Raw genomic sequence first — 24,331 nt, 5'->3', positions numbered from 1 at the left:
ATTGCACAGGTGTGCCAGTTTAAGATGCTGATCAGACAGTATGATCATTGCACAGGTGTGCCAGTGTAAGATACTGATTAGACGGCATGATCATTTCTCAGGTGTGTTAGTTGAAGATGCTGAATATATCGCATGGTTATTGCACAGGTGTGCTGTATCAAGTTACAGATCAGACAGTATGATCATTGCACAGGTGTGCCAGTGTAAGATACTGATTAGACAGCATGATCATTGCTCAGGTGTGCTAGTTGAAGATGCCGATTATATGGCATGATCATTGCACAGGTGTGCTGAATCAATTACAGATCAGACAGCATGATAATTGCCTAGGTGTGTCAGTTTAAGATGCTGATTAGACAGTATGATCATTGCACAGGTGTGTCAGTTTAAGATGCTGATTATATGGCATGATTATTGCACAGGTGTGCCGTATCAAGATACTAATTAGACAGCTTGATCATTGCACAGGTGTGCAAGTTTAAGATGCTGATTATATGGCATGGTTATTGCACAGGTGTGCTGTATCAAGATACTAATTAGACAGCATGATAATTGCACAGGTGTGGCAGTTTAAGATGCTGATCAGACAGTATGATCATTGTACAGGTGTGCCAATGTAAGATACTGATTAGACAGCATGATCATTGCTCAGGTGTGTTAGTTGAAGATGCTTAATATATCGCATGGTATTGCACAGGTGTGCTGTATCAAGTTACAGATCAGACAGTATCATAATTGCACAGGTATGCCAGTGTAAGATACTGATTAGACAGCATGATCATTGCTCAGGTGTGCTAGTTGAAGATGCTGATTATATGGCATGATCATTGCACAGGTGTGCTGAAACAATTACAGATCAGACAGCATGATAATTGCCTAGGTGTGCCAGTTTAAGATACTGATCAGACAGTATGATCATTGGACAGGTGTGCCAGATGAAGATGCTGATTATACATCATGATCATTGCACAGGTGTGCCAGTATAATATGCTGATCATACAGGATGATCATTGCACAGGTGTGCCAGTTTATGATGCTGATCAGACAGTATGATCATTGCACAGGTGTGCCAGTATAATATGCTGATCATACAGCATGATCATTGCACAGGTGTGCTAGTTGAAGATGCTGAATATATGGTATGATTATTGCACAGGTGTGCCAGTTTATGATGCTGATCAGACGGCATGATAATTGCACAGGTGTGCCAGTGTAAGATGCTGATCAGACAGTATGATCATTGCACAGGTGTGCCGCATCAATATTCAGATTAGACATCATGATCATTGCACAGGTGTGCCAGTTTAAGATGCTGATTATATGGCATGATTATTGCACAGGTGTGCTGTATCAAGTTACAGATTAGACAGCATGATAATTACACAGGTGTGCCAGTTTAAGATGCTGATCAGACAGTATGATCATTGCACAAGTGAGCCAGTTTAAGATGCTGATTATATGGCATGAGTATTGCACAGGTGTGCCGTATCAAGTTACAAATCAGACAGCATGATCATTGCACAGGTGTGCCATATCAAGATGCTGATTATATGACATGATCAGGTTGTTGAGTAACACATGGTGGCGGTGGGGTTATGGTATGGGCAGTTGTTTGTTATGGACACAGGAACATTTTATTGATGGCATTTTGAATGCACAGAGATATGTTGACGAGATCCTGATGTTGTGCAAAACATCCAAGAACATCAGCCCATCTTGCAGCGTGATAATGCACGGCCCCATGTTGCAAGGACACAATTCTTGGAAGTTGAAAGCATCCCAGTTCTTGCATGGCCAGCATCCTCACCGGACGTGTCACCCATTGATAATATTTGGGATGCTCTGAAGTTACTGTCAATGACCAGTAACTTCACAGAGCCATCGAAGAGGAGTGGACCACAATCACAGGCCACAATCGATTTGAGAAGGACTGAGTCAGGGGCGGCCAAACTTTTCAGGTGAGAATGTTCAAGGGGCAGCCAATCCGTCGGTATCATTTGAGTCCTTACGATAGCATTTTATGAAAATGTTATTGCAGTGTCATACATTTCGTTACTTCACAGAACTAAATCTAAATACATTTAGTAAAATACTATCAATCTCGAAGATCAGAAATAAAATAAAGAAAAAATGTTTTTTGTAAACAATAAATCTGGGTTATCATGAATTGTTAGATATTTTTCACAATTAAAGGCTCAGTCAGCTTCTAAATTTAAATCAGGTGAACATATAAATGAATTAGAAATATAAACATTGTGGTTTTGATGACAAAAACTAATGAATCTGTTTCTTAAGGCTCTGAAGGTCAAGTAGCCACAGGTTGTTGCCACATTTACAACAGCTTATAACAAACTTAGCCAATTACAATCAAGAAAGTGTAGTTCTTAGAAAGTGGTGCTTATTATTGAGCATGTGGACCAGTGGAAATTTGAACAAGAGCTGCATTTAAACCAATATGGGCCAACTTTGGAAATGGCTGTATTAGGATTTTATTGAATTATAGCAGATTTAGTATAAACTAATACAATGTTTTGTTATTACTATTATTATTAATACAAATTAAAGAGAAAGTATGTTTCTAATTTTTTTGTTGTTTAATGTTGTTTTGTAACACACAAATCATATATTGGACTGATACAAAACCCCCAAATTAAGTTTTGAACTCAATTGTGTAACACAAAAAAACACAAACATGAAACTTTACTCTGATCCCTGAAAAAGAAAGTTTGTGTCTGTTCCAAAAAAATGGATGTGCAAATAAATAAGCTAATAAAAAGGAACATTGAAATTGCACTATTTAGTTTGTGGAACAATCATTGTGACAACAAACACTGGTCCTCCCCAATATTTACATGGTCTTAAAGTCTTTTTCTGCCATATTTCTACTTTCTGGCACCATAAAAGTAAAGATCTGAGGACTCGTGCAGCTTAAAAAAAACATACATTTTATTGAAATGAAACCAGATATTAAGAAGAGTCACATTAAATTACAGCAAAATTATCTTAAAAAGTGCTTTTAAAAAATCCAAATTCAGTACCAAGTTAGATGAGATGATCAAAAGCTACCTTATTGCTGAGTAATTCTTGCAGTTCTTCATGTTTCCAACTACATTAGCTGTCTTATAAATTAGATTTTTAAAAAATTCTATCAATGTTCAAACTCACAAAATAATCAAAAATAAATAATCATTAGTGTTTACAGTAAAGTAGAGCAGCAAGTGCCAAAAAACAGCACTGATTAACACAAAGAATCAAAAAAAGAGAAGCGCTAAAAAATTCATACACGCCATGCAAAATGTTTCTTTAAAAAAAAACTAGATGCAATCTGAATCTGCAAACATCACAATATTTGGAGTTTGGTTCTCAATTTGATTGAATGCATATTTTGAAACATAAATCCCAGTCTTTGTTATTCCAGTGTTCAAATGAATCTAGCTACACCGATCGTATAAAACACACCGCCACAGCCCTCTGCTGTCATACAAGCCCCCACTTTCAGCAGTATGATGCATTAATAAGTGCAAGTCTTCATATTATTGTCATTACAGTAAAAAAAAGTAATGTAAATTCATCACAAAGCAATTAAAAGTATTAAAAAAGAATGCTTTAGATGACAGTATTGAAGGTATATGGAATCTGAAAATGTGTTGAGGTCGTTTTTGTGTAATATTCAAGAAAAAATGCCATTCTTGACCACAAGGGGGCAGACTAAGACAGAGAGATGATGCAGTTGGAGTTCCTCTGACTAACATGATCTCATTCATTGTAGTGTGTTCACTTACAAATAAATAAAAAAGCTTCGATTGCTTTTCATGCAAACACATTCTCTCTCACACACACACAAACATACAATTGACTGCTTTAAAGTGCAGTAATTGCTGCTAAAAATGGCTAAAAAAAGAAGAAGAACAACCGTCCTTTACCCTGTAGACATTGTAGCCCGCCTGCTGCTACACAGGAGAAAGAGGTGCAGGATTTGTGCTCTTTCCTCATTCTCAGTTTCCACAATACCGGCCAGAGTTTTCACAAAGTTTGTCACACTTTTTTTCACAATTCAGTTGAAGTTCTGAAGTTTTGTTGTTTTTTTTTTAATCACAATCTCCGTGTGCACGTTTTTTTTTTAATGTTTTTGCTGATGTGCCAGGAACTCATAAGCAAGTTTCAGCTCTCCTCTGGTGCGTCTCTGCTGGCTTCAACACTGCCATGGGTCGCCGAAGGCCATTTTAGGAACCTGAATGTGCATCTCTAAAGGATGCTCAGGTGGGCGGTCCCTCCTGTAGGTCACCGTTTTCTCATTGGTCGTTGGAATGTATGACAGATCCTGCAGAAAAAGAAAATAAATTAGAAAGAAGAAAAGACAGCACAAAACCAGGAATAATATAAAGTTTTTAAGCATCTATGTTCAAAAAAATATTAGAAATACTTTATTACTTTCTTTATTATTATTATTTTTCCTTTTGTAGGCTGCAGAAAGCTCATTAAGAAGAAAAGTGACTTATAACTAATACATTTGGTAATCTCATATCAGAAAATCCCTCCAGGTGATTTACTTTATTAATCCTCAATTATTTAATGAGCAGCAGCTCAACTGACAAAGTAAATAGTAATGTGATTAATGCACTTTGGTTTTGTTGTTTAGACATGTTTTTGTGGCATTTCTGATGAAAGAGGACATATTTAAAGAAAATTAAGATTAAAATGATATTTCTGAGTAGTATTGAGAAAATGTAAATTAAAGACACATCTTTTCAACTTAGCTTTACATAACCCATTTATGAAATGTATTTCTTGATACATTGGGCTTTTAAGTATTTAAGGCTTTTATCAATTTTATGTTTTTAACTTTTCTATCTTTTAATCTATGCAGTGCCTCCTCATATTTTGACCAAAGCTTTTCATTTACTTCATATTTTTGTCTGTATTATTGCCATTTATTTTATCAAATGTGTCTTACAACAGTTTTTGTTTTAACTAATGGTCATATTAATTGGTTAATTGATTAATTGATTGATTGTTTGCTCCACATCAACGTCCCGCCCACAACTCAGAGGCAAAATTCATATGAACTACTGAAACTATGTCCTAGAAAACAGCACTTTTTTAAAATTATTATTGCTAAAAACAGCATAAACCTAATGAAAAGACCACTGGGAAGGCTTTTCCAACAGATCAAAGATGATCAGAGTGGGACTTTATTCCCAGAGGAAGGGTTGATGTTGCAGGCAGGAACAGATGCCCAAAAACCTTGAGGCGTAAACTGAAATGCTCCTTTTTTAAAGACTAGAATCAAAGGAAGCAACTTCTAAGACTAATTTCATTCTAAAACTACTGTTGCTTAAAGAAACTGAGTTACATCTGAGGTTGTAGTTTTATATATATTTTTTAATACTTTTGTATTCTATTTTCTGTTTTGGTTTTTCTTTTATATTTTCTGTCTGGTTTTCTTTTTTTCTGCCATCTTTGTTTGCAGATTTGTGCCTAATTGGATCAGAGGATCGAGTAACATTTAAATACTGAACATTAGGGCTGGTTTGATAAAACTGATTAATCAAACTGAATCTGTCTATGCTTAGTGGATCAATAATCAAAAAAAAAAAAGTAGAGATCGATCTAAACCATAATGCTAAAGTCTGCTAGCTTGATGCTAACGTATAATGGTATTTCCCATAGGACGGCTAAAGCTAATGCTCGGTACTTTGTTGACTAAATGAACTTCTTTATAAACTCACAGGCATGAATTTTCAAAATGTTTTTAAGGAAATATTTTTTTTAAGTAACCATTTATGGTCTTAAAACAGTTTTTTGCTTATACTTTCTTCTTCGTCTGGAATAAGGTGTACTGATATAGCGCATTCGCCACCTAGTGGCCAAACTGAAACGCAGAACAATTGTCGAATCAAATCCATTCTGGAAACTATTGGCGATACCCAGCCCAACTGAACATCTTCTGCTCCTTATAAAATATAGTTTTTTTGTGTAAATAATTATTTTTTTGTAAATAAATCCAAGATTACTTTTATTTCTGTGGTCTTTGTAATAGTTTTTGGATCATTGGTACATTTGATGTCTTTTTCTTTCCTGTACGTTCCCATCCTCTAAACCTGGATGTAACACTGAAACATTTCTTAAAAATCTACACTTTTGACCTAAAACAATGAAATAAGTGGTCAGAAACTTCAAAACATAAAGTGAGGGTCTAAAATAAGGCCAGTGAGATGACCTCCTGAAGTCAAAATAGCAAAAAACAACTTTAAAAAAAGCTGTAAAGCTTCATGTCAAAATTGGAGCTCATTAGTTGAGCCTTATTTTGTGTTCAGGCCTAAAATGATTCATTTTCACACTTGAAAACGGGTCAGCTTTGACCTGAGCACAATATAAAGGTTAAGTAATAGCAGCAAAAGCCACTCTTCAAGAGTTGTGTCAGTTTCTAAGAGCTGTTACAAACATTTCATGACTGATAAACCAATTATTTGTGCTTGTTAACCCTTTAACATCAGAGTTTAAGTATTTATGTTACATTCTTATATTCTATTATAGTGCCGTTTTCTTCTTCAGGATCTACTGGAATTATCGTGTTAACGGTCGAAGAGTTACAGTATGCTAAAGATTTTGTGTTTAAGCGGTTAACTTAAAGGTCATTTAAACTAGAGATCTAGTAATGCTCAGTTACAACACATTTCCTTCTCAGAGGTGCTATATGTCGTTAAAAGGTCAAAACAAATCTGCTGAGCGATCGGGGAGTTGAGAGGAAATGTAAAAACCAGCTGTCCCTCCAAGAGCAGACTCATTTCACTCTTTATTACCATAAATATGCCTAACAATGAAGCTTTGCTCTCGTGCTACGGAGGCCTCGAGGGACATTTCTCCCCCACCTCTCTTTTCTTTTCCCTTTCTGTCCATGGATGTGACATGTGAGAGATCACCTTTCCAGTGCAACGATAGCCCCCGTCCTCGGAGCCCCCCTGGGACCGTCCCCTTTTCAGCAGCAGCAGGCGCGACACGGCCACCACCATCAGGCCGCACAGCACCGTCAGGGCGCAGACGCTGAGGAACGTTCTGACCAGATGACCGCTGCCGGACTCTGCGGACACACAGAGAAATGAAACTCTGTGGAGAACTACAGCAGATTCTCAACAAAAAAAAATACATGACAAAAGTTATTAGAAAAATAAATATGTGTTTGTTTAGAAAACTCCCACAGAAGTTGGGATAGGCTCCAGCAACCATGTTGGGATTCTGAAGATCAATAGATGGATAAAATGTCTTTAAATAGCCAACTTTTCTTTCATCATTTTGTGGCATCTCCATATAATTGTCCGTTTTAATGTTTGCTTGAAGGATTTGTGAACTCGTTACGCACTCCACCATTACAGATCAGCCCAATGACCAACAAACATGTCCTTCACAACTGAAGACACACAACTAAATACAGAAACCATCTCTGACAACAACTGTTTACTGAAGTGTGGGATCGTTTTGGTACGAAAAATTATTTATTTTTATCTACGGTGGCCCTGAAGTTAAAATCACACCAACAAACCCCACAAAACATTTTAAAGATTAAAAAAATAAAAATAAAAAATAACTAAAAAAAAAACATCATTACATTTTAGAAAATGAAAAACAAAATTCCAGAAAATAAATCACAATTTAAGAAAGTTATTAGCATGATGGGATTTTGGATTTCTCTGTACTGATTATAAACTTTTATTTGAGTGCAGACATTGAAAAAAACTCAAAAGTCAAAAATTTAATCACTGATTTCCCTCAAAATCAACCTGTTCTGGTTTCTTATTGTGCTCCATTTCACATGTTTTGTTTGTTTCATCTCTTAGCTTTCCGAAACCTTTTCTTTTTATTTTATTTCATTTTTTTGGAATTGTCTTTTGAAATTTAATCCTGTTTTTTGATTACGTGTTTCGATTTTTTTTTTTGTTATTGTGATTTTTAATTTTTTTAGGTGTGTGATTAGCGGGTGGGATTTGAACTTCAGGGCCACCGTAGTTTTCTGATTGATAAAAACAAAAAAACTTTAGAAAGTTTGTGTCTTCAAGCTTCAAATGTAAAAAGTGGAATTTCTTTGAGCAAAACTTTTTTATTAAAGAGAATTAGGGAAAAAAAATGCAATAAATTGATAAAAAGTACAAAAACAACCTTAAATAAAAGGACTTTGACTCCTAACATAAATGTATTCTGAAAGGTCATTTCCTCCAGAGCAGCTCACACAGGCAGAGTGCAGCCAGTGGTGGCTCTGCCAGTTCTGCTGAACACAGCTGGCTGTGTATCTGCTGGTGAGCATGTGCGGATGACGGGTTGATTGCTCAACACAAAGAGCCCAAAGAGGGCTTTGACATTTCCTAACGTGGTTACCATGGGGACCTGGCTCCTGCTGCACCAGGGGAGGAGTGGGTGTGAGCAGGAAGAGTGTCCCGTTGGGTGCTGGGAGGGTTGCGCACAATGAGAAGGGCTGTTCAAAAAATTTGGAAGGAGGGTTTAAAACTGTAACTCTTGGATGTGGTGTGTGTTTGTGTGTGTAATCCAGCGCGGGAGTGTCCTGCTGGGACTCAGCTTAGGTGTGTGTGTTTGTGAGAAATGAAGAAGTGGAGCTGGAACTGGAGGTAAATGTGAATCACAGCTGTAACTCCTACTGCCTTTAAGACAACAAGGCCAAATGCTGTGCAGCGCCGCTAGCAAGAGGCGCTACTAGAACAACACGTGTGCACAAGTAGTCTTTCTGTTATGAAACTTGATCTGCCAAAACCCGAATGCAGGCAGAGAATGCTAAAATCTTGATATTTCTTGTTGCATTTAAAGCTATAAATAATAATGTATGGCATTTGACAGAGAAATGTATTCAGGTGTTGACTTGGAAGAAGCAAGCTTATGATTGGACGTCTTTTTGTTTGCATCACATGAACATAAAAAGACAAAAAACAAAAAGAGAAACTGATGTTTGCCATAAAATGATTATTTCTTGGTTAATTTTATACCTTTTAACCAACATAATCGTGTTTATATCTGTGGTTTTCAAACCATACTGCAGTTGCCCGATCAATTTTTCGATACGTATCTAATATCTTTTACACCCCTAGCAGGTAGCATGTTTTTTTGTGCATGTGTGGGTTTTCTGTGGGCACTCTGCCTCCCTCACTCTACATCTATGACTCTAAATTGCTCCTCAGTGTCCATGTTAGAGTGAGTGTGTGGTCATGTGACAGACTTGTAACCTGTTCAGGGTGAACTCCACCTTCTCCTAACAGTAGTTGGGATAGGCTCCAACAACCCAATTATCCAGAAAGGGATTTAGCGGGTTCTGGAGATGGATGGATTTATACAGGATCCCTTTTACATTGATTTTACTTTGTTGGGGGGTTGAACAACTTTCAAAATTTATACAAACAAAAAAGTATCATTTACTATAAGTTTTTTTTAAATAGCTACTTTTATAACCACATCCACTGATATCAGTTTTACAAATTTAGACTATTGAATATGATTAATAAATTGCTAAAATATCCATTGTTCTTAGATAAATATCAGCTACAATGTTGTAATTGCATCTGCACCATCCATCCATCCATCCATACATTGTTCATCTATCATCCATCCATTAATCCATCCATCATCTATCAGTTTTCCATATATCATCCATCTATTCATACGTTGTCCATCTATCATCCATCCATCCTTCCATACATTGTCCATCTATCATTCATCCATCCATCCATCCATCCATCCATACGTTGTCCATCTATCATCCATCCATCCATCCATCCATCCATCCATCCATCCATACGTTGTCCATCTATCATCCATCCATCCATCCATCCATCCGTTCATCCGTCCGTCCATCAATTGTCCATCTATCATCCATCCATCCATACGTTGTCCATCTATCATCCATCCATCCATCCATACATTGTCCATCTATCATCCATCCATCCGTCCGTCCATCCATCCATCTATTCGTCCATTCGTTCGTCCATCCATTGTTCATCTATCATTCATTAATCTAAACATTGTCCATGTAACATCCATCCATCCATCCGACCATCCTTCCATTCATTGTCCATCTATCCTCCATCCATCCATTCATCCATCGTCCATCTATCATCTATCCATTGTCTCTCCCTCCATCCATCCATCCGTTCATCCGTCCGTCCATCAATTGTCCATCTATCATCCATCCATCCATGCGTTGTCCATCTATCATCCATCCATCCATCTGTCCATCCATTCATCCATACGTTGTCCATCTATCATCCATCCATCCATCTGTCCATCTATCATGCATCCATCCATCCATCCATCCATCTGTCCATCTATCATCCATCCATCCATCCACTGAACCTCCTTATTTTTTCTGGGGTCACAGGGTTGCTACTGTAGGGTAAAGGTGGGGTACACCCTGAACAAGTCACCAGTCAGTTGTAGTGGCCCATAATCCCACACATTCACACCTAAGAGGAATTTAGAGACATCAATCAAACAATGAAGAATATTTTTGGACTGTGGGAGGAAACAACTCACTCATGCACCAGGAGAACATGCACACAGAAAGGTCCTAGTGGGGATTCGGTGTAGTGGTTAGCCAAGAATGCTAACCGCTGTGCAGGCCCTCAGAAACACTTATTATTGAAAAAGCTAAATCTGAAGTCATAGTCAGATCAAATTTTGACAATAACACCAAAATAAGAAAGTTTAGCTCCATTTACCTGATGCATTATCCGTGGAGCTGACCATTGACACTTCTCTTTGTGAAAGTCCAAAAGCCTGTAAGCAAGTCCCACTTTCACTAAAAAGACAAAAAGGAAATATTCCCAGCAAATGAATTAAAAGGTCTTGACTTTTATGTTTGTGCTATGTTAAGATGTGAAGTTCTTAAGTACCAGTAAGACTGCCATGTGCTCGGACAGGTAGGACATTTCTCACAGAAGTCTCCATGTCGCTGGTGTTCGTCACACACACACTTCCCACATACACACTTGCCCTGCCCGTTGCAGAGCAAACCGTTTGAATAGCAGGTAGTTGTGGAGAGGGGACAGCCACAGTCCTCCCCGGTCCACCCATCCTCGCACACACACTGTCCCAACACACACACACCTCGACCTAGAGCACACACGGAGAAAGGAGGAAATTAGTCTGAAATGTTGAACCTTTACAGAAGTCTCATTGTTTAAAGGTCTTTTTGGGGTACTTTCCCTACCTGCACAAATGAGTTCCCCTTTGTACGGACAGGAGAAGTCGTCTATTTCACAATATTTCCCTTGTACAGTCCCAAGTCTTGCTTGGTCACACACGCACCTCCCACACACACACGTTCCCCGCCCACTGCAGTCCACATCTGCACCGGTCGCTCTGCAGCTCCTGCTTGGATCTGCGTTTAAGTCCTGCTGCAGAGTCGCACCATCCTGAATCCCCTGGCAGGGTAACTGTTCGTCTTCGTGGCAATGCCCCGTCGCTCCACAACTGCAGTGACATTTGGAGTGGATCCTAACTACCGTTGACTCGTTGTAACCCACGGGGCGAACGATCACCCTCACATCCTCGTCTCTGCCGTCATCGGCACAGGAGTGTTGACCGATGGTGATGTTAAAGTAGACCTGCAGGACGAAAACAGGGCAGTATTTTGAGTTTCCCATGACGCACCAGTTTCTATCCTTCTGACGTTGGTGATTTAAAGACCCACTCCGATGAAAATGGTGTTTTTATCATGTTCTTGTATCACTTCTCTTAAAATGGAGGACATATAAAGAGAAAATCAGTAACACTTTAGATGAGGTATTGCAAAACACTCAATATAATGTTGGCAAAGACAGTTAATACATTTATTTAAGCTTTTAAGATGTGTATTAATATGGCGTATGTAGACAATGGCCTCACTTTAGATGTTAATAAACCTTATTCGTCTTATTGTGCTTAAAAATGTCTGCTAGCACTCTATAAACACATTAATAATGTTTGTTAATTTGTTAATTAAGCTTATTAAAGTGTTACCAGAAAATCTAGCTCAAAACTCAATTTTTGTGTATTTAAATTAATCTGAATTGAAAAAATGCTGTTTGAAAAAGAGCCTATTTGTGACATAAAATATACTGGGCAGGCATCAAGCTCCCTGCTTTAAGATCTCAGCAATAGGGAAGGGAAGGGGGGCGGGGTTGCTCTACGTCAACAGTCCCGCCCACAAGTCAGAGGCGAATTCCTAATAAACTACTGCAAAAACTGTCCTGGAAAACGACAGAGGTTTGTTGATATTGGATGAAAATGGCACACTTGAAAATAAAAAAAACACTATAAATTTGGGGGCACATCGGGCACATTTAAATTTAATTTAAATATATGCGTTGATGGATGCAAACCTTTGTTTATAAGCAGTAATGATGGTAAATGAATGACATCTTTTTCCTTGGTTTCGCCACAAATACCCCAATTTTAAACCCTACAAAGGCACATTCTTTACAACTGCTGAAAGTTGGGAAAGTTCTAAATAGTTGGAGTGACTCAGTATGAATAATTGTTCTACTGATGTGGAAAACTGCGCGAAACAAGACCGTCTCCTGATATTCATCACCCTTGCGGAAAATTTCTCTCCATAATTCAGTTTAATCCATCCAAGGATTAAAGGGTTGAGCGTTTGTCTCTCAGCACAATGAAGCAATTAGGGAGCAATGATTTAGTGTCTTGCAGTTTGGGAAGGATCACACAAAGGTTACAGAAAAAGAGAATGTCAGCAGATTTATGAAATAGAGAAATCAAAGCTACATAGAAATTATCTAGGGTTCCCAGTGGTCTTTTAATTAGGATTATGCCGTTTAGAGCCAAAATCAACTAATCTGTGATGCTTTTTTTCTATTTCTGATAAATGAGTTGAATACAAATATTTCATTTTTAATTTTAAGATTAATTTTCTTTATATATGTCCTCCATTATGAAAAAAATTTTCAGTGGACCATTGAGGTTATTTTTATCAAATGTCTCATTTGTTCATTCACATTAGGCAAGGTAAGGATTTTAGGACAAAAAAAGGTCACGGAATCACATGGAAATGTTTTCCTGTTAAATACAGGCAATAATCCGCTCAATTTGGATTATATAACAAATCTTCTCTGTCATGTAAAGCTCTAGGTAATGTGGCCGTGTGGGTGTGATCGCAAACAATCCGAGGCAGCGAATAAATGCTCGCCAACGTCCCTGGAAGTGAAAGGTTTCTTGATCAGGTATGTTCAACCTGATACTCTGCGGGAGTGCTCACCGTCTGGTTTGGCTGCACTCCTGTGCAGCTCCGGCCTTTGGCCGTGGATCCATCGGGACAGAGAGGAGACACAGAGACCCAGTATCTGCTGACTGCCTCGTCCTCCACCGACACAGACACCAGCACCTCTGACAGCAGCCTCTGAGCGGGACAAAAGAAAGAGGGGGGGCTGACTTTTAGCTTTGGTCCTGACACTAAGACATCCGATTTAATCTAATTCTGAGCTAAAATCTCTAAAAGGGGCTCAATTCAGTGGCAACATCACTAGAAAGCACTTGCAGTCTTTGGGCCTTTTCTTTTACAAATACCAGGGGGTTTACGGGTAAGAGGGGGTGGAGCCAAAAATAGAATCTTTGTCTCCGTCCATGATTAGGACACATGGTTTCCTTGGGGATCTGATACTGCTACAATGGCAGCTTCTGTTTGGACTCCTCTGTGTGTGTGTTTGTGTGCACACATGTGTGTAGATGCATGCCCAAATCTGAGGATTCGGCAGATTCACAAGGCAAACAATGGAGCGCTTTGCCGGAGGCAAGAATATAGTCGCAGACTGTTGCCAACTGAACGAACCCACGATCTCACACACACACAAAGGCACGCTCAACCTTCCTTAACCTCTTGTCCTCATCCATGTTTTCTGTTCTCCAAAAGCATCATGTAATGGTTGTTGAACTCTCAGTGATGTAAAAGGTGTTATAAGGGTCCCCCAAACATGCACAGAAATTCAGAATATTTTCTGGCAATCTAATTATACTGCAAATAGAAATAAATCACAGAAAGAGGACACAACTTGTAGGGGGATTTCTTCTACAAAGGGAAACTGAAAGGGACAGTGAAAGGTTTCTACCTTATATGCATCCACCACCAGATCGATCAGGTTTGGAGCTTGAAAGACGCTTAACTTTCCCAAGTAGGAACCAGGAAGTAGGCGCACCAGCTCCTACAGAAACAAACACAAGGATTTACAGCATAGTGACCAACTCAGTGGTCTTGAGGTAGAGTGAGACTGTAAGGTTGTACGTTCAATATCCACAGTTAAGTCTTACTAAAGACTCTAAAGGGGTTGGTTTTAGTGGTTAAACCACCAAATGACTGCCGAGCAGGGCTGTCTGCAGCTCACTGCTCCACCAGAGGATGGGTCAAATGTGTAGAGCAAATATCACACACCTAGGTGTGTGATACGGAGCCCCCTAGGGACATAGAAGAACTGGTTTCTCGTGCCCTAGGATGTATCTGGTCCACACCAGAAAGTATTAATCCAAATGATTTTAAGTAGTTTTAGGTGATAATATGATGGTGACGGCAGACAAGAAAAGCCAAATTGACTTTGTAGGCGAGTCTGAAGGTGAAATAAAACTCAAAAAGTAGTTCATGTAATGTCATTTTTAACTGACTCTGAAAAGGTCACCTGTGCGCAGATGATCACTAGTTTCATGTGCACACCAGTTAGTTTCCTGTGCGGCAGATACTTTCTTATACACACCAGTTAGTTTCTTGTGCACACCAGATACTTTCTTGTACACACCAGTTTCTCATACATACCAGTTAGTTTCTCATACACACCAGTTAGTTTCTCATACATACCAGTTAGTTTCTTGTGCACACCAGGTACTTTCACGTACACACTAGTTAGTTTCTTGTGCACACCAGGTACTAGTTAGTTTCTTGTGCACACCAGATACTTTCTTGTACACACCAGTTAGTTTCTCATACATACCAGTTAGTTTCTTGTGCACACCAGATACTTTCACGTACACACCAGTTAGTTTCTTGTGCACACCAGGTACGTTCACGTACACACCTGTTAGTTTCTCGTGCACACCAGATACTTTCACGTACACACCTGTTTGTTTCTCGTGCACACCAGATACTTTCTCTAGTGCACCAGATACTAACTGGTCTGCACAAGATAACTAATACACACCAGTTAGTTTCTCGTACACACCAGTTAGTTTCTCGTGCGCACCATGTACTTTCTCGTGAATACCATGTAGTTTCTCAAACACACCAGTTTTTGTCTTGTGCGCACCAGGTACTTTCTTGTGCACACCAGATACTTTCACGTACACACCTGTTTGTTTCTCGTGCACACCAGATACTTTCTCGTGTGCACCACATACTAACTCATCTGCACCAGATACGTTCTCGTGTTCACCAGTTAGTTTCTCATACACAGCAGTTTGTTTCATACTGACCAGTTTGTTTCTCGTATTCACCAGATACTTTCTCATTCATAGCAGATACTTTGTCGTGTGCAACTGGATACTTTCATGTGCGCACCAGTATATTTCTCATGCGCACCAGCTACTTTCTTGCGCACACCAGATACATTCTCCTGCACAATAGATAATATTTTTATGAACACCAGTTAATTTTCTCTCTCATACCAGTTTGTTTCTTGTGCTCACCAGATACTTCCTCATGTGCACAATAACCCAGTACTATTTTTTTTTACTTCTATTTTCTTTAGGGGCTCCATAGGGTGACAACTAATGAAGCTATACTGGAAGATCTTTAGGTAAAACTGTCTGTTCTAAAAGGTTGCATCTGAAGGACAAATTACCTCATACCACTGGTACCGCTGCTTCTCCACAGCGAAGACAGAGTAGATACGGTTTTCAAGCAGCTTTTCAGACAATTGTCCCAAACTGGGATGATCCTAAAAGGGAGAAAATCCGAGGGTGAGATGTGTGTCGATCTATTCATCATCTTAAAACCTCTTCTCTCTCCTCACCATCTTTGTGCTTCCTGTGTAAACATTGTTTTCCAAGTGACAAAGACCATCATGCGGCACGACAATCCCTGCCAGCCGGCTGTCCAGGGCGAGGTGAGAGGGCTGGTCGGTCATCAGGAGCAGCAGACGTTTGGCTTCAGATCGCCAACCGATCGCATCCTTGATGGAAAAGTAATTTAGAAGAGAGTGATTATTAGTTGGTATGGGTAAGTTGTGGTGGTCTTAAGGATTAAACCTTGAAAGTAGCCAAAAACATTTATTTTAACCAATAATTTAAGAGAAAAGACTAAAAACTAGAACATAGAAGCTTGATTAAAATGTATTGTCTACTACCTGTAAATATTGTAAAAGCTGTTCAAATCACTATTTAAATGCATTTTTGGAATATGTGTGAAATGTTTATTTCAAGTTTTTTTAAAAAGATTAAAATCTAAAATAAACTTAAATTAAGACATTTTCTTATCAGGCCTGCAGGTCTTTTTTTTCTTGTTTTGCATGTAAAAGTACATATATTTAGATTTACTAGTTAAATAGGACAGACAACACATATTTTTCTTAAAACAAATCTTACACATGCTGTTGTTTATATCTAAAATCAAGATCAATAAGATTTTATAACTACTTTTAAAACTAATAATCTTAGGTAGATTGACATTTGCACGTCACTTTTTGACGTTTTGGGTGATCATTACTTGTTGTTTTTCGATGTACTGGCTGTTCCCTTTAAATCACAGGCTCCCAACCTCCGGGCCGTGAACAGGAACCGATCCAGTAGCGCGACACGTTGCGCACCAGTACCCTCACCCTGTACCGGTACCAGCACCCTAACCCGACACCGGACCAGATGTGGTACCGGATCCTAACCAGTATAGGTTATAGGGGGACCAGTGCACATTCGGTACTGCGTCCCGAGGGTTGCTGACCTTTGATTTTACGAACAGCCAGCACGTCAAAAGATTAATCTAGTATAGTAGTTTAGTATATAAGTTCGCTTCCTTCCACTCCCTTTCAAGCGACCTACTTGTGATTCATTAAGTGATATGTTATGTATTATTACCTGATTGCTTGAAATAAACCATTTAATTCATTCATTCATTCGTTTATTTAGTGTTTTCAAATATCCCTGTTAGCGTGTTCTTGAACGCATCACATGCTCGGTAGCGTATGAATAATGTAAATTACACATGTCTATTTACTGAGTTTGTATAAAGAAATAACTGTTTTATGTGAGTTTTTCCCTGAAGTTTCTGCTTGAATCAATACATTTCACTGCCATGTGCTGCATGGATTGTACTTTTTCTTTTTCTTATCTGCATTCATTGAGAAAACAAATGATGATGTCGTTCATCTCAAAGTTTTGCTGAAAACTCTCAGTCTAAGTAAAGTGCTGATGATTTTTTTTTGGACTTAACATAGAGAGCTTGATAACAAACAGGACCTTTTTCCGCAAGACTCCATATGCTTCCTATTTTAAAGTTTTATGAGTGCGGTAAAAGAAAAATGCAGTGTCAAACTTTTCAATCGTCTGAATCACATCTATTGCAGATATGATCACATTTTTCTGACTGACAGTGACTAACTGACAGTGTCTCCTTTAAGTCTGTAACCTCTGCGGAGACCGTGTGAGAAAATGAGAGCAAATGCGTGAGCAGTTGAGGAAAGCTTATAAGTAGCAATGACCTAATGGAGAATCTATTTCTGGCCTTGATGACCGCCATGATGTTTCCCTGAAAACGGGTTTGCCTTGTGCCCCCTTACATGGCGTGACTCAGCCCCAGTGTAAGCATCTGTGACTGTTTGCGTGCCATACTTCAACGCTGATGCCTTCTGCTTAATGCTCTTGCAGAGACAGCATTCAGTGCTGAGTCAGCGCTCTCCCATTGTCCCCGAACAAAAGCCCTTCTCAGTGTCACCCAGACGGCAGCACTGAAGGCCTCATTCACCTGGCAGACAGCAGCTTGCAGCATGGCGTCCAGCCCTCCTTCAGGTGTGTCCATGTTGCCGGAGATGCGCTGGCGCTTGATCGTACGCGTGAACTCGCTCAGGTTCCCTGTCATGCTGAGAACGTGATGGAAGCCGTGGGCCGGGCGACAGCGGATCTCGTAATCGCTGGCAAGGAAAACACAAAACAGGCTTAAGATTTTAGCTGCAACATTCAGGAATGCAGAGCTGCTGGACGCTCCTAACAGCTTAGCCTATATTGACCACACAAAACCAGCTCCAGCTAGTCACTGACTTAATTATTCTATATATTAATCATTTTTCTATGCTAAAAACATCTAAGAAACATTCTAAATTGCACAAATAGTGCAAAAAAGTAGTAAATGTGTTTTATTTTCTCCAAATAATTAGTGAACGGGACTGTTGGCACTGAGTTAGCCTTCCTTTATTTCCCTTCATTCCTTGGTTTACATGCTCTCTTGCTAGCTTACAGCCCCTCACACCCACAAATTAACATTATGCTACATTAACATTACAACAAAAAAGGCGAGCAATATTGGAGCTATCTAGCTGAACAAAATTTGATCCAGATTCCAGCTCAGAAGGAGGGAAACAAAGACGTTAATGGATCTATTTGTCTGCAAGTAGATGCATAAGAATGGAGCTGCAACCTGACTTTTTTTTTGCATCACAAATAAGCTGTTTTTCAAATGACATTTTGTCGTCTACTCCTGATTCACGTTGATTTGAATGAAGAAATAATCAGAAATGCAATTTTATGCTTGTTTTCTTTAAATACGTCTTCAATCATCAGGAGAATTCCACAAGAACATGTTAAAAACACCATTTCTATTGGAGTGAGTCTTTCACAAACCTCTTACCTGCAGGGGTTGTTGATCTTAGAGGGGTGTACGTTAATATAAGGTGACACAGGTTTATCCACAAATGAGCCAAAACCTAGCCAAAGGTCTGAGGTGTGCTGCATCATACGAAGAGATAAGGCCACTCCCACCGTCTTCAGCTACATCACGGAAGTCCAAGATATACAAGAACACAACCGGAAAGATGAGAAAGAGAGTCTACCTCTTTGGTTCATTCTGAAATTTGGCTTATTACAGATATCATTTAAGCCTTCATACAAAATGTAACTTACATTATCAAGGTTTTCCTGCATGGACGCGGACACGTCCACCAGGTAGTACAAGTCCACAGGATATCGCTCCAGCTGTGTCACAGCTACAATGAAACTGACTTCTGATCCTAGAGAGACACATATCCAAAACAGTTATCAAAGTTTCCAATAAATGTGGTTAAAATTTGAGATGATTTTCAACTGCAGGTGTCTTCACCTGGTCTGAGAGTGATGTTGATGTGCGACGGAGACACTTGTGACCTGGTGAGCCCGTCGACCTCCACCTTGATCTCTGACAGCTCCATGAAATCCGGTCCACAGCCTCTCCTCAGCAGGTTTTCTGGCAGATCACAGCGATGGCTTGGCCCCACCTTGTTTAGAAAGTCCTACAGATCAAGAGATCAAGTTGTGAACTTCTCCTTGAAGACCCACTATGGTCATCTTTTGATCTTTTGTAATAGGGTGTCCAGTTTTTTATAATGTTTGTTTTAGTAGTTTCTGCAGAACGGCAGTAGTTCATTAGAAATTCATCTCTGAGTTGTGGGCGGGACTGTTGGGGTGAAGCAAGCCCGCCCCCTTTTCCAACCCACTAGCTTACAGCCCCTCACAACACCAAACTAACATTACCGGTGCAACAAAAATACAAGATACCGGATTTTTTTTTTTTTATTGCATTTTCTGTCTACCCCTGGTCATTGACAGTCTATGAGAACTGGACAGAGTAGCCCCTCCCCTCTCACCTTCCAAACAGGAAGTACCAGCTGGTCCCAGAAAGACAGTTATTTCTCAGTCATTCTATTTGTCAGAATCACCATTCTTGCTCTGCTACTTTTTTTTTAAAACATATCCTTGATAAACCTGTTTTTTAATGATATTATTTTCTTCACTGCAAGTTATTCAAGTTATAAACTGGCCAATCAGATTTAGGTTGGAGTTGACCAAACGGAGAATAAATTGCTACTTTGCAGCTGTTTCTTTTTTTTTATTAGGGTAGTATCCAAATATCTAAGGCAAATCTGAAGCAGGTGGACTCAAAAATATCGGGTCGGGTCAATCTGTGAAGTGGGTACAAAAAAGTAGTTAGTTGGTAAATGTTAAATCAAATTAGGGGCTTCTGGACTTTGAAAAGGTCCCAGTTAGAAACCACCTGGCTTGTCATATAACTGGCAGCACTTTTACTGTTGGTTTCATTTTCTGTTGTTGTTTTTGTGAAGGACTGACACTGACATCAGATACCTGGTTCTCTTATTATTGGATTTGAATGTTACTCACGAACCCAAATCTGCCGTCCAGATGTCCCAGGGGTGAGGGCTTAAAGTCCAGTCTTAGCTTTTGCTTTCACAGGAAGAAAACTGAAACCTTTCTGTCAAATGTCTCTCTTAAGCTTTAGGTAACTCCCAGCTGCTTCAGGAAGAGTCGTATGCCTTCTAGAGTCGGTGTGAAGTCAAGATCCGTGTCTATTAACTGGCATTGTGTAGCATTAGAAAAAGGACTAAAACGTGATTTTCTTGTGATATTTTTATTCGTTTCACGTCGACAGAGCATGAACCTGAACCTGAAAGCGATTTATTTATAGTCATCCTCATGGTAATAACCTGCCCTATAATAACTCCCAGCACCAGACAGCTTTTCTGGGACTCCCCTTGCTTTACCCCCCCCTTCCTCCTGCAGTCAGTCACTGAACATTAACAGCCTTCAGTGAACGTGTATAATCGCCAGCACTGAGACGGCTTTGTTTTCAGTGCTTTTCCAAGCATGACTGTGAGTTTGTGTGTGTTTCAAACATTTCAGAGACGATTGAAATCCCGAGCCGGAACCTCTGAGATGACCTCAGCAGAGTTAGCAAGGTGGGAAAGCACCTGAATGGCGGCAACACATACTTATTTTTGTGAAACAGTCCAAAAATACAAAACTAAATGAAAAATCGTAACATTTCATTCATGCTGTTTTCATTTTTTTGTGTTCGAGTGTGCCTTAAAGCATCAGCATCAACAAAGCGTGATTCAGAGGTGAGCTCTTCATAAGACAGATGGATGTCCAGGGTGAAAGGACAGATCCGGACAAACAGACCGGGATGTGGATGAGCGTGGGGGCCGGCAGAAAGAGTGGCTCAGTCTCTGAGAAAAACTCAGCACTCACTCACACGTCCTGATGCAAACCGCTAAGCTCAAACATAGACATTATATTCTCGTCTGTGGATGCCACGGACGCTTTGGTGCGTGTCATCCGAGGAATGCTGCTGAATGCCTGCCACGTTCCCACTGTTGTTTACTTCTTTTTTGTTTTTTTGTTTTTTTGCACACATATACGAACAGATTCCTACCTCCTTGAAACACCAGGCACATTGTGGTCCCCGTCGGAGGCAATCTGAGCAGGAGGTGACACCGGGTGACCAACACACACTGGCACCTGCAGGCAGACGACAAAGGAGATCAGAGATTAGCATGAGAAAGAACGTGCCACTGCTCATTAACCGTGGATATTAAAGATTCCATGGTTTTGATGAACCACGTAACAGTATTTAGCCGTGGGAACAGAGGAGGTTGTTTTGGAGAGGTGATGATTTCCCACACACCCCAAGGATTTCTACTAAATCAGTGAGAGCTGCCTACACAGAAGCCGACTGCTCTATTAAAATGATTCAAGCAATTCCAAACAGCTTTCCCGAATGTGGGACGGAGAAAAGCTGCAGGTCTTTGCATCCCTAATGACCCAAATAGCAATCTGACCTGTCATAAAGCAGCCAAATAGGGAGCCCCGTTTCAGTTCTGATGGTTGAAACAAAAGGTTAACAATGGAGATGAGAAACAGGGTAAACTCTTGGGAATTTCCCTCCTCCTGTGAGCAGTTTTCCAGGTGAATGACTGATGAACTTTTGCTCACTTAAAGGTACAAACTGTAGTTTTGGTAAAGAGTAGATCAAAATTTAAGCAACAAATTGCAATGGGGGGTATCTCCAGAGTTCATGTTCTTTGATTTACTGTAACTTTTCAACCATTAACACAATAATTCCAGCAGATTGCTTCTAAATCTGCTGGAATTATTGTGTTAACGGTTGAAAAGTTACAGTATGTTAAAGATTTTGTGTTTAAGCATCACCAACTCAAGGTTTTCCTGTGCCAAACATTTATTGAACTCATAAAAATTGTTAAAAAAGTAACTTTTTTAACCTAAAAAACAACTTAAACTTTATATAACTTTCAATATGTTACAATATATGCTGTCAAAATTATACAAGTTAGTTGCTTCAATATGTTAGTAATATAACAATGTGCCATTTAAATTAATAATAATAATATAAAAATGATGAAGTGAACAGCACACCCTATTTATACAGTAGATTTGTGCGTTTACTGATTTGTTTAAGATTTTTTTTCCTTACTATAATGTCTGATAAAGTTTTGATTTATAGTAAAAATGTGTTTAATAACTCCCCAGATGATGACAGAAACAGTGACCCAAACTCACCGGCGCTGGAAGCTTCTGCGCACCACACCGTACAGGCGAGGAGGACACACAGAGGGACGCTGGCGCATGAGCGGAGCCAGGAAGTCATTGCTCGGAAGGTGGGATGCAGCGAGGACACAGCCGAGCAGCTAGTGGGGATGAACCGGGGCGATCCGCGCGCCGAGCGTCCGCCGCCGCGCCAACAATAGCCGGGAGTGCCCGATGGAGCCGCGGGACATTTTCATTCACTCAGCAAGCAACCCCCTTTTTTAATCCAGGAACGCAGGCTTTTCACGTCCAAATGAGCTTACGACGCAGCGAGGTGAGGCAATCGGCGCGAGCGCGCGCGGCTCCATGGACTTCCAGGTGAATGTCCTCTAACAGCTGACGGGGAGAGTCTCCTCCCGGGACGGGTACCGCCAATCAGAGACACCGGCGCCCTCCGGCATGCTGCCTGTCCGCATCACACACTGGAATCCGGGAGAGGGGCCATCTATTTAACCGGTGTGCCGGCTCCGGCAGGCGGATGTCATGGCAACGACGCGCTCCGTCCGTCCGCGCGGGATCTGAGAGTTAAAGAGACAATAACGAGAGAGAGAGAGGGAGAGAGCTGGGAGGAGGAGGAGAAGTGATGTGCATTCCAGCCAAACCGTGGCCTTGAACTAAACACTTGTGTTTATATCTGAAGAACGCCCAGTGAGGAGGGCTCAGGAGGAGCAGGGGGACCTGAAGTGCATGGATGGATGATGTGGGGGGTGAGGGGGAGCTCTTGCCGTGGGTGTGTTGTTGAGGAGGTGGGGGGCTGTGCCTTAATGCATTGTAAGCAGTTTCCATTGACTCTGAGTGACCCCGCCTCACTGCAGCTTCTTCACAAACAACCACATTAAAACAGAATGAGGACCCCACAATGGATTGTCCGCTTCTGGCAGCAGGTCTTGGTTGGCACGAGGCCCAAACATGATTTTGAAGGTGTGCCAGGATTCCACAGTAGTAAAGCAGTAAAACTCACCAATTATCTCCTGTGTTTGGCCTCATTTGTCCCCCAGGGGACTGTCACAGAACCACTTATGTTTCATTTATTTGCCAAATGAAGATTTCCAGAGATCAAAACAATCACCACATTTTCCTCTGAGTGAACCATTGACTGTACATGAGAACTGGACTGAGTGACTCCAAACAGGAAGTACCCACTGGCTCAAAGAAGCCAAAATCCCATAAACTTCTATTAAGAAATCCCTTATTGCAATCCATTCAAGTTGTAAACTGACCAATAAGATGCCTCGATAAAAGCATGTGGTGCCTCCTGACCAACCATGTTGGAAACATTTGATTGACAGATTCTCCCGAGCCTGTTTTGAAGTGGTAGGGGTGTGACCTTCCGACAATCTCTCTCCTGATTGGCGAGAGTAGTGTTGACTCAGACCAACCCGGAGCAATTACTGTTCACGGACAACAGGTGGCTCCAACATGATGTCCGTATGGCAAAAAAATGCCGACTGAATTGACTTCATTTGGTTGGAGCCAGAAGTAAGTCATTTCAGAGTGACATCACATTTACTTGGTCCGGTTCTCTTAAGCTACGTTCGCACCAGTCTTGTTAATGCACGTACAAAAAATCAGGACCAATATAAACATGTAAAACATGTGGAAGCATGACTTTATATTGAGAACTGGACTGAGCGGGTTTGACATCCTCCATAGAAACCTTTGGCTCCAGTGAAATGAAGCCAATTCAGTTGCCATTTTTCTGCGATATAAACATTGCCATGTCAGAACCAGAAGATAGTAGCTATGTCCAAACTCTAGTGCTGTCCGATTCTACAAT

General features: G+C 40.2%; 1 protein-coding gene across 1 annotated transcript; it reads right to left on the bottom strand.

The window, feature by feature from the left end:
* Window positions 1-2,928: 2,928 nt before the first annotated feature.
* On the bottom strand, window positions 2,929-23,267 carry itgb8 (integrin, beta 8). Its single transcript, XM_024259675.2, has 15 exons — window positions 22,528-23,267; window positions 21,383-21,468; window positions 19,277-19,445; window positions 19,081-19,187; window positions 18,809-18,948; window positions 17,930-18,095; window positions 15,987-16,145; window positions 15,816-15,911; window positions 14,100-14,192; window positions 13,253-13,393; window positions 11,207-11,603; window positions 10,890-11,109; window positions 10,716-10,795; window positions 6,924-7,081; window positions 2,929-4,321 (listed from the first exon to the last, which is right to left on the bottom strand). Exons 1-15 carry the CDS (start codon window positions 22,613-22,615, stop codon window positions 4,193-4,195), a joined length of 2,229 nt encoding a protein of 742 aa, XP_024115443.1. The 5' UTR covers window positions 22,616-23,267; the 3' UTR covers window positions 2,929-4,192.
* Between the last annotated feature and the right edge of the window lie 1,064 nt (window positions 23,268-24,331).

This window comes from Oryzias melastigma, linkage group LG11, assembly GCF_002922805.2.
Source record: "Oryzias melastigma strain HK-1 linkage group LG11, ASM292280v2, whole genome shotgun sequence".
In the NCBI taxonomy this organism is placed as follows: domain Eukaryota; kingdom Metazoa; phylum Chordata; class Actinopteri; order Beloniformes; family Adrianichthyidae; genus Oryzias; species Oryzias melastigma.
This window is presented reverse-complemented; position numbering and strand designations above follow the sequence as displayed.